This window comes from Amia ocellicauda, chromosome 12 (genome assembly GCF_036373705.1).
Source record: "Amia ocellicauda isolate fAmiCal2 chromosome 12, fAmiCal2.hap1, whole genome shotgun sequence".
In the NCBI taxonomy this organism is placed as follows: domain Eukaryota; kingdom Metazoa; phylum Chordata; class Actinopteri; order Amiiformes; family Amiidae; genus Amia; species Amia ocellicauda.
This window is the reverse complement of record NC_089861.1, coordinates 1,388,781-1,410,163: the sequence shown is the minus strand read 5'-3', so window position 1 is coordinate 1,410,163 and position 21,383 is coordinate 1,388,781. Positions and strand designations below refer to the sequence as shown.

Here is a 21,383-nt window from a genome sequence, read left to right as displayed (position 1 = left end):
ATAAACTTTCCGCTCCACTGCTTTTATTGTTTTGTAAAGAAACTAAAGGCTAAAACTAAACCGTTTTTTCAAATCATGTGAAACAAAAACCTCTGCTCTCATCTGTAACCTTCCTGAGGGTCTGACACCAAATACACTCTGTACAGATCTGCCAAATTCAGAGCGTGGACGTGAGAAGTACTTTTTAAAAATGTTCCTACATCGGCTACCACTTAAAACTCAAAAACAGAGACACCCCTTAATGTGAGGTAGACAGAGAGAGACAGACACGGAGGACAGGATGGACAGAGCGAAGTGACTGAGCCGAACTGCCAGCGCTGCGTTGGCACAGGGCAACCAACCTGCAGAGTTCACAATCATCATCGGACGCCGAGTGGGTTCGAGAGTCCTGAGACGAGGGCTTGTGGTCGAGGGGCACGGCCAGGCTGTCACCCCACGGGCCCCTGTCCTCGTAGGTCTTGAGGACCGGGTCTTCGTTCGGCGGGGAGGAGCTATCCAGAGGCACCGCCACCACCCTGCCGCCCTTCTTCTTCCCACAGCGCGCCTGAGAGGAGAGTGAGGCGGAGGAGAAGCTCGTCTCCTTCTTCCTGCGGTTCTTCAGGACGGGCCGCTCGGCCTCCAGAGGGCGCTGGTTCTCCTTCTTCTCCGCCTCGTCCGAGCCCACCGACACCAGCTCCAGGGCCTCTGGCTCCGGCGGCTTCTTGTCCGGCCGGCTGCGGCGTCTGCCATTCCTGGGGGGCTTTGCCCGCTCCCGGCTCCAGCTCCGGGTCCGCCTCCAGGTCCCCTCGTCCTCCTCTTCCTCCTCTGTGGACGAGTGCCAGTCCCCGTTGACCCTCGGCCTGAAGAGCTCCTGGCGCGAGCCCCTCTTCCCGGACCCGGCCGGGGCGTTGCTGCACTCACAGGTGTGGCAGGACGCCCTCTTCTTCCGGTGCCGTCTCTTGACCTGTCTCTTACCCCCCGGTTGCCCCATGCCGGTGAGGACTGTGACGGGGGTGTCCTGCTCAAAACCCTCCTCCTGAACCTCCTGCAGAGCCGCGGGTCTGAGCAGCGCGGCGGCACGACAGCAGCGGCAGAGATAGCAACATGCAAAAATGGAAGATGGAAGGAAGGGTGAAGAAGAGAGAGTGGAGATGTGAGAGTTGGACAGGCATGGAAAATGAAATTATTCAAGAGTGGGTTTGTTTGTTTTTTACACTGGGGGGGTCCTTGCTTGCGTTCATTTTGTGTCATTCATTTGTAAGATGCTCAGCTGATGTCATGGTTGGCAAAGAGTAAGGAGCTGTTGGTTTTTCTTACCACTTTATATATATATATATATATATATATATATATATATATATAAAGAGAAGTGTAATGGCCGGTAATCTAAAACAATCTTCTATCCTCTAGTGCGAACTCAACCAGCCTTCAAGTTTGTCAGATACGAAAGTAGAACTGAGTTAGTTAAAAATAACCCTTTCTTAATAACTCGGCTATCTTTCTCAGCACCTCTGGCTGTTTCTGTATTTACTGAGAGGTTTCACAACGGGCTGAATGCTGAGCACAGCACGCCTGTAACCCCAGTGCTGACTTTGCATAAACGAATAATCTCGTCTGAACCGGTGCAGGAGTGAGACTCAATAAATGTAGGATATAGATTTGAGACTAAGTGGCACACAAGATGACTAGCTCGCTTAACAAAAAGGACATCTTGACACTGGTGTGGACCGAGTCTTCCAAGACCAAAACACAACAATTATAATGACTCTTTAATTGTAGCTCTCAGCCTGTGTTGCTGTTTCACTCAGGAAGGCTGTTTGAGGAAACGAGACGTCCTAACTGTGGAGCTGCGCACTCACAGGTTTTCATCGGCCCACCCCCTCGGTGCACAAGCAACACCCAAACAATGGCTCTGGGCTACGGGCTGAATCTCGTCCAGATCAGCTCTGAGCAAGGCATTCAAATCATCTCCACTAATCGCATTACAACCCCATAGCAGAATCAGTTTCTGTGTCAACCTTTCAGGCACATTGTCAGCAGAACTGGTGCACACAAACCGACACACGTTGACAGGTTGCGTGTGCACAGAAGATCAAAACACAAAGCTGCCACGGGGTCGAGGTCTGTAATCTGCCATTAGAGGAAGATTCAAACGTTTGCTTTAACCCCCGCCTGGGTTCACAGCCTCGACAGGGCAGACGTTTCCTCAAAAGCCAGATTATTACTGTTCAGGGCTTTGTGCACAAAGAAAGGAAAGATAACACATCTAGCTGGTTCCTGTTGTTGTTAATCTTGCGGTCACTACAGCTGTGGCCCTACGGCTCTCGGCTCCTGTAACAATGTCTGACTGCGGAGCCAGGATGCGCAAGAACACGAACACAAACAAACAAACGCAGACCGGGGGGGTCGAGGTTCGACGCGGGAGAGTGGACGGAGACGCAGACAGCTGACACAGACGGACAGTGAGGGAGATGACTCGGACGGGACCGGTGTGCGCTCCACACTTACCTGCAGATGTCCTGAGTGGAGGGAGTCACGGACGTGCGCGACAGGCAGCAGGGCGCAGTGGTGGTGGTCGGGCTGCTTGCCTGCAAAGACCAGTCGTATAGTTTAACTTTCTTCTTGAAGAAGGGCATCATTGGGAATGCATCTGCTGTAAATATATATACATGTACATACACACACACACGTATGCATATATTTTATAAGTCCTCAGCTGTCATGGTTTAAAACGAACACAGCATCTGTGTTGATCTCAGAAAGAAAGAAGCAGGTTTGTAGCAGAGCCGTAAAAGTGAAACTGGAATGAGGAAGTGTCTCTGTGCAGCGAGTCACTTAACCCCTACGCTGCACCTCCCCGGCAGTGTGAAGCTACTGTAACTGCGGCAGGGTCTGAGTTTCTGCTTCTCGTTTTTAATTTCTGCCAAATAAAGCCACGGTCAGCCCTCACACCCCTCCAGCTGCATTTCATTGTGCAAACCATCACTTTAACACTTTAACACTTTAGCAGTGTAACTCACGTTGGCTTCCACTGAGCGGTTTGCATCTTTTACATTTAATCACACATCAGTAACAAGCACAACCCCCTGTAGACCGGTTTTCCCTCAATGTGTATTGCGATATACTGTAGATCAGATTATACTGCTGTGTGTAACAGAATAATTGTTATTGAGCAAAGTCACTGTGGCTGTAATTCAGATTGCAATTATAACTGAGCCCAGGTCTGAAACACGCTCTGCAGGAAGACAGGGCTCTTGCACTCGCACCACACCGCGCACCGAGGTCTTTCACACCTCGGTCTCACAATGTTTTGCTGCACGGTTCCACTGCCAGTAACATGTGATCTGCGGCCGGCGGAGAGGGTGTTTAATCAATCCAGGTAATCACACCGATTATGAACCCCCAGACTGCACTGCATCTGCCGGACCTGCCGGGCCCAGCTGAGAGGGAAGTGCTGATCAATAGCCCTTGTGTCGACTCAGAAACAGGAAGAGAAAGATGCGTCTGCTGGAGCGCAGTCTGGGTTAATAGAGGCCCCGAGCAAGGGTTTACAATGCCCACAGAATCGTGGGTAATATCCTTCACAGGCCACTTTGTTTAATGATTGTATTTCATGTGCATATGCGTGCCTGTTTATTTATTTTATTGAATTTACTCAACTGAATTCTGGCAGCTGTATAAGGAAAGACAAACACATTAACTGATAAAAAACTGTATTTCAAGGTTAGTCCACACTTTTACTGGACTCCGTCTACACTTCAGTTCCCTAAACCCCTGCCAGGAATATCCACCTGCCTCTGTACAGTAGCGCGTGTGACTCGTCATTGATTGGATTCTGACTCATGGCTGGAAAACTGGAAATACAAGCTTGTAAGTCAACAATACATCACATTCACCAAATAGTTGAGCCTCGGTGATTATAATATCATGATATCATTGTTTAATTTGAGACAGACACTGAAAGACATTTCTGAAAACTGTCGTCCAAGAAACACATGTGGGGGAAACAAATAGCTGTACTTGTACTTTATGTCCTGGCCAATCACAGAGCAGCTTTGCCAAGCATTCCTACGCTCTTATCTTGAGTATAAATGTCATCCACGGCGGAGAATTGTAAGGATTTAAAAATTCTTCAGTTACACAAGATGTTTCCAGACACTTCAATTCTAGTGAAGTTTCAGGACATGCACATTTGTTCCTAGTAAATAGTTTTGTTAAGTTTAACTGGCATGAAAGCACAGATCGGCTCAAACCTTTTCATTTGTTTTATAATGAAACTGCACAGAATAGAGTTGAGCATTTCTGTAGAAGAATGAATTAAGACAGTGATCAATGCAGTTATCATTGCAGAATGCTGTGGTGAATAGGAAAGCTTGAGTAGACAATACAATAAATAAATAAATAAATACATACAATATATATACGGTATATGTACAATTAGGTCCATAAATATTTGGACAGTGACACAATTGTCATAATTTTGGCTCTGTACTCCACCACAATGGATTTGAAAGGAATTACACCAATTTTTACATGTGGTCCCCCTAATTTTAGGGGCTCAAAAGTAATTGGACAATTGGCTGCTCAGCTGTCTCAGCTGTTCCATGGCCAGGTTAGTTAAATTACAGGTAAGCAGATAAAAGGTCTAGATTTGACTGAAGTGTGGCATTTGCATCTGGAATCTGCTGCTGTTAACCCTCAATATGAAATCCAAAGAGCTGCCACTGCGAGAGATGCGAACCATCATTAGGCAAAGAAATCAAAACAAAACAATCAGAGAGATGGCAAAGACATTAGGTGTGGCCAAATCAACTATTTGGTACATTCTTAAAAAGAAAGAATGCACTGGTGAGCTCAGCAACACCTAAAGGCCCGGAAGACCACGGACAACAACTGTGGTGGATGACAGAAGAATTCTTTCCCTGGTGAAGAAAAACCCCTTAACAACAGCTGGCCAGATCAAGAACACCCTCCAGGAGGTAGGCGTATCTGTGTCAAAGTCAACAATCAAGAGAAGACTTCACCAGAGTAAATACAGAGGGTTTACCACAAGATGTAAACCATTGGTAAGCCCCAAAACATGACTACCAGATTAGAGTTTGCCAAAAAACATCTAAAGAACCCTGTACAGTTCTGGTACAACATCCTATGGACAGATGAGATAAAGATGTACCAGAATGATGAGAAGAGATGAGTATGGAGAAGTGAAGGAACTGCTCATGATCCAAAGCAGACCACCTCATCTGTGCAGCATGTTATGCAAGGGCATGTATGGCTGCCAATGGAACTGGTTCCCTTGTATTTATTGATGATGTGAATATTGACAAAAGCAGCAGGATGAATTCTGAAGTGTTTAGGGCGATATCTGCTCAGATTCAGACAAATGCTTCAAAACTCATTGGACAGCTCTTCACAGTGCAGATGGACAATGACCCGAAGCATACTGCGAAACCAGTCAATCACCTGACCTGAATCCAATTGAGCAGCATTTCACTTGCTGAAGGCAAAACTGAAGGCAAAACACCCCAAGAACAAGCAGGAACTAAAGACACTGCAGTGCAGGCCTGGCAGAGCATCACCAGGGAAGAAACCCAGCATCTGCCGATGTCTATGGGCTCCAGACTTTGCCACCAAGTATTGAAACTCACAATTCATGATTATGTTAGTTTGTCCAAATACTTTTGAGCCCCTAAAATCTGGGGGACCACATATAAAACTGGGTGTAATTCCTACACCGTTCACCCAATTTGGATGTAACTACCCTCTAATTAAAGATGAAAGTCTACACTTAAAGTACATTGTTTCCTTTCAAATCCATTGTGGTGGCGTACAGAGCCATAATGATGACAATTGTGTCACTGTCCAAATATTTATGCACCTAACTATATTTTAGGGACCCATAAAAATGTACCTTCTGCTTTGTCAACGGATATTGTGTGTGTGTTGTAAATCTGGCAATCTGGAAGATAAACGAACATGCCTTACCTTGGAGATGTTGCTGGAGCGACTCGCCGAGCGGCCAGGTGACTTGTCATTCTGAGAGAAAAAGAGAGAATTTGTTGTACTTTCTGCAAAGCTCATTATAAGGCTGAGGCACAGAAATCCAATGCCTTTTATTACAGATGCTTACTGGGGCAAACAGGAGCTATTGATTTAGAAACAAGGAAAGGGCAACCACAACTCCCTAATTACTCTGTACCTCGTTGGCCTTGGCTGCTAATAAGACGCACAGTACTTTCTCCAGTTCTCTTGAAATCGCTCCAAAGCCTTTAAGTCTGATGTGAACATTATAATCGCAAAGTAATGTCCATGTTGTTCTGTACTCATGTGCATCAGCCCTTCATGTATTTCAATTTAAAGGCTGTCTCTCAAACATATGTGGCACAAATGCAGTCTGGTGATACAGAACGGTACTGAGAATACTGTTAACACTGCAAGATCAGGAGTGAAACCTGCACACATTTTGAAGAAGTAAAACACAGAGAGAGAGAGAGTGTGAGAGAGAGAGAGAGAGACAGAGAGAGAAAGAGAGAGAGAGACACACAGAGACGCAAGGATAAAGTAACACCATCTGCAGTGAAGAAACACATCTAAAGCACAGCAATATGTCGACTCCTGAAGGTCAACATATTTCTTGCTGTGATAAAAGTAATGGAAAAGACATCAGGGCCGGAGGCATCAACCAAAAATACCACAGACGTTTTGACCATATTGTCATGACTTTGAAGTTCTAGTGCTCAGACAGGAATCAACAATATTGAGCGCCCATCAGCAGGAGAGCTCAGCCAATCCTGTCTGAGTTCGATTTAGATTCACCTGCGTTCCTCGATATTCAACAGTAGTTATCGCTTCATGTGGCGGCTGAACTGCTGGCTGTCAGTCTGACACCTGGAAGGAATGACTGGCTTTTGACAACAGTTCAATTGCTGCGTAACAGATAGACTAATGGTCAAGCTATAGAAGCCAAGTTAAAATAGATGTGTTTGAGGCCTTCAGAAACATGGCTGGCATTACTTACACTCAGCCCTCAGGCTTGATGACTGACTTTTAAACACATCAGATATAACGCCGCTGAAAGGCCTGATCTGAGGTTCCCAGCAGAGTTCTGTGAGAAGAGCTTCATTAGGACGGATCTGGGCCTTGACCTCGGCTAATCTCATGACTTATTGCGCTTTACCTCTCAGTGTGGGGATGGGTTTATCAGGCAGGGGGTGGGAGACTGTTTCTAAATCCGCTTGTTGCTATATACAGGGCGATTACAGCATCATCACACAGACAGGACGCTTCTAGAGACGCGTGGAAGCTCTCCGCTGCATACATGACCCAGGACAGCTAACTGAGTCACAGCGATGATGAAAACATAGCTTCTCCAGAAATAAAATGCAGATTCAGAAGCCACAGCCAACATGAGGAGGAGGTACTATAGGGACTAGCATAATTCAAAACAAACGAATCACCTGGGCCAGATGGTATATTTCCAACAGTACCTAAAGAAATGAGGGAAATTATTTATAGGCCGCTAAATCAAATGTAACACCAAGTAACAGATGAGAAAGATCTAGGAGTCTATGTGGACTCCTCACTTTCTCCATCCAAACAATGTGGGGAAGCAATAAAAAAGACAAACACAATGCTAGGGTATATTGTCAAAAGTGTAGAATTGAGAACAAGGGCAGTGATGTTCAGACTGTACAATGCACTAGTTAGAGCTCATCTGGATACTGTGGACAGTTCTGGGCTCCACACTTCAAGAAAGATATCGCTGCTCTAGAGGCAGTTCAGAGGAGAGCAACCAGACTTATTCCAGGTCTGAAGGGAATGTCCAACTGAGAGACTGAGGACCTGAACCTTTTCACCCTGGAACAGAGGAGACTACGTGGGGACTTGATCCAAGTCTTCAAAATCATGAAAGGCATCGACCACATCAACCCAGAGGAGCTTTTCCAGATCAGCAGGGACACACGCACCCGGGGACACAAATGGAAATTGGGCTTCAAGGCATTCAAGACAGAAAACAGGAGACACTTCTTCACACAGAGAGGCGTCACAATCTGAACAAACTCCCCAGCGATGTGGCTGAAGAGACAATTTGGGAACATTCAAAAACAGACTGGATAGGATCCTTGATCACTTAGTTATTAATGGACACCAAACGAGCACGATGGGGCGAATGGGCTCCTCTCGACTGGACACTTTCTTATGTTATGTATCTGACATCCACTCGCCCCCTCAAACTTCAAAAGTTTTCCTGCTCTTCCTTACTGAAAAAACAGACCTGGAATGAATTACTGCTGGCTCCTGACTCCAGTGACATGATCTTTGGATCAGGGCTTCTCTGTCGGAGTCACAATGCAGCCCAGGACATGAAGAGTAGACAGTCTCGAGTCGTACGCATGGTGAGCACAATGGCTCAGTCAGATGTTACAATACTGGCCTAATGAGATAACGTATGGATGCCACAGAAACAACACCTGAATATCTCGTTGCACTTCCTCCGAGCTCAGATGGTCTGACGGGTGTAACAGGGTATGGGGTCGGAGTATAGGGTGACAGGAGTGAGATAGGAGATAAACAGAGGTACTGAACAAGGACATGAGAGGCAGGTGTTCATAATTTAAGCATGACATTCATGCATGAGCTTTAGAAGCTGGGCTCCTATGAGCCAACAATCCTGCAGTGAGGACATGAGCTGGAATGTGACTTTCTGTATTCAATGCCTTAATTTTATTTCTCTCACACACAAACACACACAGAAAGACCCTGTCTGCTTCACAAGCCCCTGTGTGAGATCTAATTATGACAGTCAATGTTATCCTCATTGTCAGCAAAGACATCCTGGGTTCAATTCGTAGCCAGACAGCAGCTGTGTTGGCACTCGCAGGTGTGCGGCTGCCAGGCGTCTTCCCCAGCTGTGTTCAATGGAGGGCAAAACACAAACTTTGTGAGCTGTCGATGCGTAATTGGTAAACCCGAACTGGAGCCGGTAATGGATAACCAAAAAATCGATCATTTGTTTTTGACTTTGCTTCGGGTGTAACGTCAGCCTGGCTTCTCAAAGGATCGGTATTCAGAGAGGAAAAACAAATTTATGCTGAAAGCCTGAAACAGGATGGGGATGTTGGGAAGCAAGTTTGGAAACAATCAAATATTGAAAAATGTTGCCCAACGTCTTGGCTTTGTAGAATTTGACACAACTGCGTCTCACCGACTGGCCGTCTCAGAGCGCTAAATTATTGATGAATAAATTACTTTGGTACTATTACAATTAATCGGGCCCTGAGTGTCTCTCGTCTGCCTGTCTATTCAGGAATTTGAACATTTGTGTTTATTATAAAATATATTACTGTACTGTATGTCTGACCATTTTACGGTTGATTTCAGTTGGACTCAATTCATTGTTTTACCCCAGAAGAATGACAGACCCTGTGCTTCTCCCAGGGGAGTCTCAATTCCGACTGACACACACGGTATAATCCTGCAGCGCATACACGGAGGAGAGCAGACTGATTTCGTACAATGGAAAACCAGCTCCGAGCGAGGCACAGAGATGAATTAAAACCATTCTGGCTGGGTTAACCTAGAGCGTCTCAGAAAATGGTAATTATAGAAGTTCAGCGCGCCCGGGGAGATGAGATGATCCGTCTTCGGAGTAAATGTACAATTAAGCCGTGCCGGAGCGCGTGCAGATCTTACCGGGAGCTCATGAAGACAGACACGGTGTCAGTTTGAGCCCCGAGAATGATCGGAATTACATTCATCATATGTCTAGTTTCTAGGGATAAATTCACTCTCAACAACAAAAACAACAAGTAGGACAACATTACCAAAAGTATTACAAAATCTATACTACAGGCAAGTACTATATAAAGCTTTAAAAAAAATACCCAGGCCTTTACTAACACATTACTCGACAAATTACCTTTGTTTCCATGCTGGACAGCCACAACCGATCGATCAATACTATTTCCATTGCAAGAGATTGCCTTTACACTAGCAACAGTTCTGACCCACATATTGAACTGACTCTTAAAAACCCACAGGCCACCGTAGTGCCAGAGAAATACGAAATGGTTTTGGCTCGAGATGTTTCCCACACAGAACAGCTTGATTCCCAAAAGAAGATAACAGTCACGTTGATTTTTCAAAGCCCAGATTGTGGAATTCATTCGTTTTGTTTATTTATTTGCTCATTTTAAAGTGTTTGGAAGTCGACATTTTGCACAGCCCACATCCTCTGAAGGGGGTTGATCATGTGACTCCTGGATAAGGGCGTCAGCTAAGAAACGCTTCCTGCCCTGAACTCCCCTGCAAACATACACAACAGCAACTACAGCAATCAGACATAATTTTTCATATGTAAAACAACATGCCCAGGTGCCCATTTATACACCTGGGGTTTTACTGGAGCACTCTGGGTAAAGTGGGCCTGCGCAGTGGGCTCCCTTCCCAGTTATAATCTTCCACATTGTAAACACAGAGGACACGGGACATGGGACATGGGACACGGAACACGGGACACGGGAAACAGGGTGGGAGCTGCACTCCTCGAAGAAGCGCTACTTCGGCACCGAGGAGGAAGAAGGCCGTAGCTCGTCTCAGCGCTCACCTGTCTGAATTCAGCATATCGTTTTTCACTCATAGAAACCTCCACAGGAAAAGACACACACACACTAACAGGAATAAATACAATAAAAACACGCCGGCATTTATAAGGCTGCGATATAGCAATCCGCCGTGCGATTCGACCGTTTTCTGTAAAGGGCGAGAGCAAATATCGGCCGCTATCGAAGGCCCTGCAAAACGCCGGCTGAGCCCGAGTGAATAATACGCTCCAAGCAGCTCGACAATCATGAACGCGAAGGGGGCTCATTTATCCAGATGTGCTCTTGATAAGACAGTTAATTTAATGACAGAGTAATGACCGTCTGTGCGCTCCAGCTTGATCTGAAATCAACACTCACTCAGTCTCCCTTAAGAAGACGCTTGAGGAGTTGCGGTGATGACTGCCCGCCGCTGTACTGAAATCTAGTCTGCGCCTGCCAACAAATAACCACAAACCTCGTTTCGTTTTTTTGGCAGCCCAGACTTGCCAAGTTTTCTCTCTTTTGTAAGGGTCGTGTTTCAAGGCTTCTCCTTCTCCGCTAGCAAGTATCTACAAGCATCTCGGGGAAGAGAAAAGCACGACACACACGACCGACGACAGAACAAGCATTCGTGTTGAATCCAGCTTGCAGGTCCGATCATTGTGATTGCCAGAGCCTTAAACTCATACAAAGCAACAATGTGGAAACCTTGTGTGTGTGTGTGTGTGTGTCTGTGCGTCTCTGTGCATGTGAGTGTGAGTGTGTGTCTCTGTGTGTCAGTGTGTGTGAGTGTCTCTGTGTGTGTGTCTGTGTGTATCTGTATGTGTGTGCGTGTGTCTGTGTGTGAGTGTGTCTGTGTGTGTCAGTGTGTGTCTGTGTGTGAGTGTCTGTGTGTGTCAGTGTGTGTCTGTGTGTGTGTCAGTGTGTGTCTTGTGTGTGTGCATGTGTGTGTCTGTATGTGTGTGCGTGTGTCTGTGTGTGAGTGTGTCTCTGTGTGTGTCAGTGTGTGTGAGTGTGTGTGTGTGTCTGTGTGTGTGTGTTAGTGTGTGTCTGTGTCTGTGTGTGTGTGTCTGTGTGTGTGTCAGAGTGTGTCTGTGTGTGTGTGTCTGTGTGTGTGTCAGTGTGTGTCTGTGTGTGTGTGTCTGTGTGTGTGTCAGTGTGTGTCTGTGTGTGTGTGTCTGTGTGTGTGTCAGTGTGTGTCTGTGTGTGTGTGTCTGTGTGTGTGTCAGTGTGTGTCTGTGTGTGTGTGTCTGTGTGTGTGTCAGTGTGTGTCTGTGTGTGTGTGTCTGTGTGTGTGTCAGTGTGTGTCTGTGTGTGTTATATCCCATCAATGCTGAAGCAGTTTCGAGTGCAATACATGGATGCTAAAGTCTGTACTTCGATCCCAGGGACGTGTGGCTCAGCCAATGGTGGATGAAAAGTCCTGTGGAAAAGCTCACTGGGGTCACTGCAACCCGATTCTAAATCTGCACTGCCGTACCTTAAATAATCGACTCAGTTACACAAATGTGTCTGTTGTCATTTCTTTCCTGTTTTGTAACAGAATCACCTCAGGTGTCTGTCTGAAGGTGCAGGAAGACGATTGCTTCGAATATAAACCCTTCAAAAAGAGTCGATTAACCGCCCAGATTGAGGTTTCAGAAATCGCTTTGCTGGCATCTTCTGTTATTGATTTATTTAAATAGTTTCCAAATCTGATATTGTAATAAGAGTTTAGATGAAACGGCTCTCCTCACAGCAACAGGTGTAAAGGGTAAGCGATGGGCGACAGAGAGATGTGTGAAAATGACTGAAATGACTCCAGCTGTTTTGCTCCTCGGGTCTGAAGACACACAAGACCACAGGAGAAGGGAAGAGAAGGGAAGAGAAGGAAGAAGGAAAAGATGACACCAGCGGCCGTTTTCTCGAGTGAAACCCGACAAAGGTGTTGTTGTCTTTTCAAAAGAAACCAATAACAAAGAAGGTACGCAGGAGGCACGTTTAATACATTAATGATGCTTTCTTTACCTGCAGGCCGAGCTCCGGATCCCCTACGGCCCCGTGCTGCCCTTCCTCGCCGGCTTTCTGTCTGCCGGCCGCCCCCTCCATGTTACAGATGTACACCATTGCCTCGGGTCTCGTCCACTGCAGCGTCGGGCCGGTCTCGCTGCCAGATCAGCTGCCCAGGGAGAGACAGGCCAGCGCCGCGCAGGGCTGCGTCAGGCGTGTTGTGTGGCGCGTGTCCCCTCACAACGGAGCCCGGCCCCAGCTCTGCATTATTGATGGAGGCGGATGAAAGCCATAGTTGTTTTGCTCCTGCAGGGATCTGGTGGATACGATACCACACACTATCATCGGTATGAATAGTTAAAGTGCCAACCCTGGCCTCTAGCCCTGGAGATGAACAAGAGAAATCCAAGTGTCCCTGCGAGCGCGGGGCGGGGAACCCCGTGTGGGGGGCCTGTCTCATCTGGAGCTGCACAGACGTGAGATAAGCGTGGTCCTTTTGCGGAGAGAGAGTGACAGCTGGCTGACCTGTTACAGTCCCACAGACCAGAGAAGAGTTTTAACAAGACTGAAAATGGTGAAAATGTATTTGACTTAATAAAACTGGAGTATCTTCTTTCTGTGAGAAGGAAACACGCTGCAGCCACGTGCATAAGATTACTGCACACACGCAAGCAAACATACAGACACAGACACGCACAAGCAAACACACATACGCATACAAACACGCACACACACACACACACGCAAGCAAACACACACACACACACACACACATGCACACACACGCAAGCAAACACACACATGCACACAAACACACACACACACGCGCACAGACACACACACACTCACGTACACACACACACACGCCCGCAAACATACACACACACACGCACGCAAACACACACACACGCAAGCAAACACACACACACGCACGCAAACACACACATGCACACACACACGCACACACACACACACACACACGCACACTCACGCGCACACACACACATGCACACACGCACGCACGCACACACACACAAACACACGCGCATACACACACTCAAACAACTAATCATGACTTAACTCTGGGTTCTTTTCTCATATCTAGCCGAACACGATCACCTATTTACAGACCTAACTCCCGGCAAAACAAGGAGGAATGGCTTGATCTAATATCTAGGTTCTGAGTACAACACCGTGTGAACACGAGGGCAGAGAACAGGATTTCTGGTTAATCCGAAACCAACGCCTACACCGTGATATCAGGATTCGGTTCCCACGACCTCCGGCCGCATCGAGCTCTTCTCCTCGCACCCCTCGGCTCAAGCAATGTGCTTCACCGGTGCGGTGTGTCGGTCATCTGACCCCACCGAGTTCTCAGCGGTGTCTGGTCAGAGTCTGCTGAGTGCCGATTCAGAGAGAGAAACCTGTCCACATTGCAGCTGACGATACAGTTAAGACAGGGGGACAGGGTAAAGCTCAGACGGCCCCTCACTCATCTCCACAGAGCAGAGGACAGAAGTTGGCACGCTGCCCTGGCCTGACTCGGTTCAGATGAAAGGGAATCTTTCAGCTAAAGCAGGGCCTGTGCTGACTGAAGGATGCCCACCCTGCCATCGCTGCTGTGTGAGAGCTACGCATGGCTGCCAAGTGGATCCCATCAGAGGCACAGCGCTGCCACCTCCTGGCCTCCCAGCGCTGCACATCCGAGATCTGAGTGCCCAGTGTGAGCAATACTGGCAGGAATACCAGTGTGTCTCTAGGAAGGAAAGCTGTGCTGTCCCTGGTACACACACAACTGAACTGCACAGGAAACCTTACAGAAGAAGGTGCTTGACCATGTATACACTATATATACTAGCCAAGCTTTTCACATGGATACATGAACAGCGTGTAGGAGAACTGCCCTCACACATGCCCTTAATCACGAGCCAGGGCCGGGTACTGCCAGGCTGCTGAGACTGGGGGTGTTATATCTTTGGTAATTTGTATCTAGGCCTATCCATGGGCTGCAACTCATGAACTCCACCACACAAACACATCGACACAGTGACCATGAGCGGACAAGTCATATAAACACAAGCACTGGGATCAAAAATTAAAAAGGTTGCTTTCATTTAATGGTCCTGAACAGTAAAGACCCACAAGGATAGCAGCCACCTGCACAGGATTAACACACACTCTCTGTCTCTCACTCACACACCCACACTCTCACACACCCACACACACACACATTACTTTATAGTGTTGCATTTTTGTGCTGTGGATACTCTCTCAACTGGCAGTGTTGTGTTTCGTGACTTATGCATGTTTTAATGTATCCAGTTTCTCAGTTCCATGTGGAGACACACACAACCTCAAGTTAAGTTCCCTTTGCCGATGTATTATTAGATGCATCTTCAAACAAACCCTAGAAAGGGTCTCTGCTTGTGTATTTCGAAGAACAGCTCCCCTAAAAACCAACGAGAGAGTTCATATAAGACACCCTCACAGTCCTTAAACACATTTCAAGTTCTCCACACGTTTGTAACTGAAATACTCAGGGGGGAAAGAAAAGAAGAAAGCAGATCCTGAGACAGCTTCTCTTTCATCCACAGTCTCCACAATATGTCAGCTGAGCAGCATCTTTTTCTTGACACAGAAAAAATCAGTGTCCGTCTTGAGTCAGGATCCCCGGACAGTCGAGTCCTGGTGGACTGTGGTGATACATTATTTATGGTAGAACAATAACTCCTAAGTGATTTCTTTGCACAGCCAGATCCGACTCCGCTTTCTTCTCGAGCTTGATGGTGCCAAACCAATACGGCGTGTTATTTACATTTCACCAGTTCCGCCGCTGAAGAGAAAATAATGTGAACACAGCAGCTTGGAATGAATTGTCTCCGTCCAGGCATCAGCCAGCTGGTGAGGGCTACACGGTTGCATTGCTCTGATTCGAACAATTTCACCGGCTTGAGAACATGCATATCACACACTAGCCAACGCAAGCCACTATACGGCGTGCTGTGAATATATTCACTGAGCCGTTAATTGGAGTTTACATACATACACATATACATATGTTACATACATATGCACAGTCCAGGAAAACATATCAAACGCACAAAATCACTGAGAGCAGGACACTTTTTAGAATTGGCCACCGCAGGCCGCGCCAGAAGGCTCTCCTACTAAACCAGGACAGAATCGCACAGAAAGCCACTGTTTGCAGGTCTCTAAATCACCTGAACTACGAAAGCGTTTCCTTTCTGTTTAGCCTTGTGTGCCTCTCTAACACAATGGGACGGACTGTCATCAACACGGAGGCTGAAAAACTCAGAGCGAGCTGGGGTGTAAAAGATTGAAATCCTTATAAATTTAGATTTAGAGAAAACAGTTTTTATTTTGCAGAGAATTCCCTAAACTGCCATTCAACAGCACAGCTGCACACATCCAGAGGAAGTGCCTGAATTACTGCGCAGGTCGAGTGAAGGCGTTCTGCAGCACACTGACACACCGGTGACAAACATCATGGTGATTAACTGGGATTATGTTTACGCTGATTCCACATTAACCTACTGTCAGCTGATGTCATCTGTGATTAAAATGAATTTATGCAAAGTTTAAACGAATAAACAAACACAGCAAATAACCCACCAAACAAGTGAGCAGGTCTCCCCCTGCAGGCACAGGGCAGCAGATACACAGTGTGTGACTGAAGCACAGAGGCCATTCTGATCAACAATACAGCCCAGGTGCACTGAACAGACGCATACTTTAGCTTGCGGCTCTTGCGCTTTAAAAAGCAGGCTGTTGTGGTTCAGAAGGGAGCTCACAGAGGCGGGGTGTATTATATTAACTTGCCTCTTATTTCCCTGCTGCCTTCTAGATGCATTTGCCATTCTGCGCTATCAGGAAATGCAGCATGTCCACGACAACCTGCGTCGGTGGATTCTGTCTCCCTTTAAGAGCACGTCAAGGAAGCACGTGATCCACAGTGAAAGAAACACATGGCTCTGAAACACCACGAAGCCCTAACAGGCAGCCTGAGATGGACACTGAATTAATTTGCCTTAATATGCCACTTATTTCTCGATGAACGCACAGTTCTTGACGGTGGCAATTTGTGTTCTGCTTCACAGGGACAGAGACACAAACTGTGATGAGGTTCACAGACAGAGATGGTGGGGGGGTGAAAGTCAAGCCCTATCACGCATTACACTATTTACATTCATTTTAATCGCCTGCGCTGTGCGGTATGGACTAACACGGCACCCTTTAGGAGCTGCAGCGTTATGCTCAATACCAGAGCGTGAACTGGGCCTCACGGTAACGTGGTGGTTAGCACTGACTCCCACTTCCCAAAGTCCGGCATTACATTCTCTGTAGTGGAGATGCAACCTATTTAGCAATATTAATAAGTTAATAAGGCCTGTAGAGTCCAGCTTTTTGTTTGGCTAAAAAAACTTCCCATGTTATTAGTCCCAAATGAATCCCGACTCCAACCCCAACAGGGACGACTCGGTCGAGCTTGTGGGGAAGAAACCTCAGACAGGCGAGGTAAAGCACGGAGCGAGAGATCGAGAAGTCCCTCTGTCACGCAATCCAGAGGCTGTGAGGGCGACCTGCCAGCCTGTTGTTAGACGCCGCAGTCAAAAGAGAAAGCAGAGACACCCAGTCCGATTTTAATCAGCAAATTCTGCTGTATTTGAATTAGGGTGATTAAAAAAAAAGCTATTTAGCCATATTGGTTAAGAAGTAGGGCCAGTTACATAAACAAGCTTTAGTTAAGCCTCCCCTTACCTTCCCCTTAAATGTCCCTTGTGTTTAAGGACGTTACACAAGGTGTCACAGGAGGCTGTGTTTTCACCGCCCCAATGCTAGTGCCACAGAACGGGATTTCAGTAGTAAACCATCCTTGTGTGTCTCTGCCTTTTGACCGAGCTCTCAAAGGTACAAAAGAAACTCTCGCGATGCTGAAGCCACTCCCCTACGTCAACACGACCGTCACAATGTGAACGGATTTCTGATTCATGAGGAATATGGGCTGTGTGGCAAAATTGACAGACTGCACTTCTGTACAGCCTGTTACACAAATGTGACATATTCCTTGAGCTGGTTTCCTAAGGGTTAGACGTGAAGAACCTCCCTGTTCTGGACAGGAAGATGAAACCGCACACAGAAAGAGACAGGATTTCTGGACAGGATGCAGTGAAGGTACGCCTGAGAGTATGTTGATTAGCTGTGTGAAACACAGAGAACCTCAAACACACTCAGAGTTTCCTCTCCGACTCGTCACTCGTCCATTCTCCATCCCACGCCTGTGAGAAGAGCGGCGTGCCTCCTGCAATAGTCCAGATACACATCGTGACCGGATGGAGATGGAAGGGGCAGTAGAGTCCAGAAGTCCTAGAGAAAGGCATCGTAAGAATTCAAAAGAAAGACTGATGCCAGTTCAAATCTCACAAACTCTCCCGAGGGTCCAAACCTGAACTGTGAGGAAGATGTGTGCGTGTGTGCATTACATTCAGCATGGCTTCATTTGAACGCGCCTCTATCTAACTTTTTCAGAATGCCTCAATAACAACGTGGATCGTTTCCCAGACCATTTTGATTTTTCCCAATATTGACAGACCACCACAGAGGTGCAGGATGTTTGCTGTAGTATTGCTTACAGCTTCTGTCACAGTGAGATTGACACAGAACAAGCCACGGGGCCGGACCGATCCCTCCAGGCTGTTTCTGAAGGCCGTCTTTCAAAATAAAAAAGCACTAAACTCTGACAGAGAAAAGGTCCATCAGCTGGGTCTTGTGTCGCCTCCAGCGAATGAAAAGCTATTAGAGATCCACTGTGTCGGCTGGGCATTTCTCTGGCAAGTGACAGAGAGGTAAATCAGCCAGGGAGGTCTGCCTTCACTGACGGAGCCCCACTGCTTTAACAGTCTTCTGCGGCAAACAGAGACAATTATGTTTCGTCTTCTTGTGAAGATATTTACTCGTAAAGACATGCAACTGAATACATTACTTGTGAGAGAGTAGCGGCACTCTGCAGGATTCACATATTCTGTTTTGTCACTTAAATCACAAATGTATATATATATATATATATATATATATATATATAGTACCGCTCTAGAGGCAGTTCAGAGGCAAGCAACCAGACTTATTCCAGGTCTGAAGGGAAAGTCCTACTGAGAGACTGAGGAACTGAACCTTTTCACCCTGGAACAGAGGAGACTACATGGGGACTTGATTCAAGTCTTCAAAATCATGAAAGGCATCGACCACATCAAACCAGAGGAGCTTTTCCAGATCAGCAGGGACACACGCACCCGGGACACAAATGGAAATTGGGCTTCAAGGCATTCAAGACAGAAAACAGGAGACACTTCTTCACACAGAGAGGCGTCACAATCTGAACAAACTCCCCAGCGATGTGGCTGAAGAGACAATTTGGGAACATTCAAAAACAGACTGGATAGGATCCTTGATCACTTAGTTATTAATGGACACCAAACGAGCTAATGGGGCGAATGGCCTCCTCTCGATTGGACACTTATGTTCTATTTGCAGCAATGTTTTTTTCCAGGAAATAATTCTTACTGAACAGCATTGAAGTTCCTCTCGTTCGTAAAGCAAGAAAAGGCTGCAGACAGGCCTGGCTACTCAAGTGAAGGCAGATAATTACCAACCTATCCCTCGTATGAACTGCTGTGCACAATATTCCTCACAATCAGTCACAAGAAAAGAATAAGGTTTCGACTATCGTCTATAAAACAGCCCTTAAACTCGCCAGCACTTTTTTGGATAAACAAAATAAAAAACTAATTTCAGGAGCCGCCATTGAAAAAACAAAACTTTCCACACGTGATCCTCCCTTCTCACTGAAAGCGAGACTTCTCCCACATTCAGTTTTTAATTAGGCTCTCTCCCTCGCGACAGGAGCCCGCGCCAAACCCACCCACCCCATCTAAACTCCCTGCACACTCTTTTGTTTGCTAATTGGATGGTCTAATTGGATCTGTGTGACAGATGCACAGTGCGAGTTTATTCACACTCTACCAGCGACGTGAAAGATGTCCCCCGGGTTCCAAACCAGTGGCTTTTCCCAGTGAAGTCACCGAGTACCACCGGGCCGGCCCCCGCCTCGGCGCTCTCTTATCCAGACCAGGACGCAGGTATTAACTGTTACGCTGTAACTGCGTCCAGCGTGACGCCTTCTCTGCCCCTTCACCAGATTTCTCCTAACGGTTCTCATTAACGGGCATGAAAAAGCTGCCACTGCACTCTCTTAGGAGGAGAAGAAAAAGCAGAAGAAGACGAAGATGATGAAGATCGACTTTTCACCACCTTTATTTCCAGGAATAAAAAGAGAAGACCGGTCATATAGGAACCACTCGACACACATCGCAGGGTCCCAACTCCAGAGGCTCGTCCAGGAATCTCCACGATGCGCTGTCTACCACAACTCAATTACAATAACTCCAGACAATGCAATTCAATTAACCCCCCCCCGGGACCCATCCAGCACTCCAGCGAACGGGCTTTTGTTCTTTGATCCCCGCAGTATGATATTATGCAGGACAGCCTTTAAGAGGGCGATTAATTAAGGATGCAATCCACACTGGGATGAAATCTCATGAATGCAGGCGAAGGCATGTGAGACGCATGGCGGGCTGTGAGGTTGTGAGAGCCACCCCTGCTACTTGAGCGAACGCTCGGAGAAGTCACACTCAGTCGGAAACACATGGTTTCTTGTGTGCATCAAAAAGGCAGAGCTTTTCCCGTTTCCTGTGAGGGGTTTCCCCCATCGTGTGTCGTATGGCACCACTCAGAGGCCTGAGGTAAAAATGTCACTGCTGTTCTAGACTGGCCTGAGACCGAATGTTTCTAAAGCCGTGCAGAAGTTTAACAACTTGAATATATGCAATGCAGGTGTCGTTAACTTGTTTCACCTGCATTCGTCGTTCTGAATCTGTCACATTTAAAAGTCATTTAACGTAAATTAAAGAAAACGAGGAAACACAGACATTTCACATGAAGATCTAGCAGAGATCACTGGACTTGCTTTGAATCTCAGAAATAAGGGTAATTTAATTAATGTAAATCCTAATGAAATGTCAGATACGCAGTGTGTATAGATTACTATTCGGAGAAGATAAACGCAGACACTATCAACTAAGTCACAGTCTGTACTAGAACCGGAGCTGCTCCGAACGAGCCTCCTCTCGGCCTGCAGTGTCTCTACACCTCTCAACGCAGTTGCAATATATATCTATACCTACATATTCATATACATAAAAAACAGCAGCCCCCAAAGAAGGCGGTGAGACTATCTGAAAGAAATCACAAGACGACAAAAGCGTAATTAAAGCGCAAGTAAGCAGTCCTTACGTGTGAATCACTAACTGGGAAATATTAACACAAGAATTTTCTGCACTTTGTACACCACAAACATGGATGATCAACTCCAGTGCTGAAAGTGGGCTGAACAAAACTAAAACATCAACATCAGGGCCATCTGAGCACCATGAATTCTCCAGCCGCGTGTCTGTTGACAGATTAATTCTGCCTGGGGGTTCGATTTGCATGAGTCTTGATGGATCGGCCTCCCACTCACCAGCAAACATATTGGACTCTCAAGCCCGGCTGGCAGCGATCCAGCTCGACAATTCACTGCCAAGGGGGGGAACGCGGCCAGGTTTCATCAGCTCTCCATCCCTCCTACTTACTGTCGTCGTCCCCCTTCCTTTCCTGGGTGAAAACGGCGGTTATTGGGTTTGGCTAACGAGGGAAGTTATTGCCAGAGTCCCAACACATTATAATAACCCTTAATGGCGGTTGTTCTGCATATAA

General features: G+C 46.7%; 1 protein-coding gene across 2 annotated transcripts in view; it reads right to left on the bottom strand.

Annotated features, from left to right (window-relative positions):
* LOC136764193 (E3 ubiquitin-protein ligase MARCHF1) overlaps positions 1 to 21,383 on the bottom strand; it is a 77,818-nt gene that overhangs the window by 6,223 nt on the left and 50,212 nt on the right. The window contains exons 3-5 of one of the 2 annotated variants that reach the window (XM_066718030.1): positions 5,965 to 6,015; positions 2,488 to 2,567; positions 342 to 1,040 (exon numbers count right to left, since the gene is read on the bottom strand). In XM_066718030.1, the coding sequence (XP_066574127.1) occupies positions 342 to 1,040; positions 2,488 to 2,567; positions 5,965 to 6,015 (830 nt within the window). The remainder of the gene's footprint in view (positions 1 to 341; positions 1,041 to 2,487; positions 2,568 to 5,964; positions 6,016 to 21,383) is intronic. The other variant, XM_066718031.1, reaches the window with a different exon arrangement.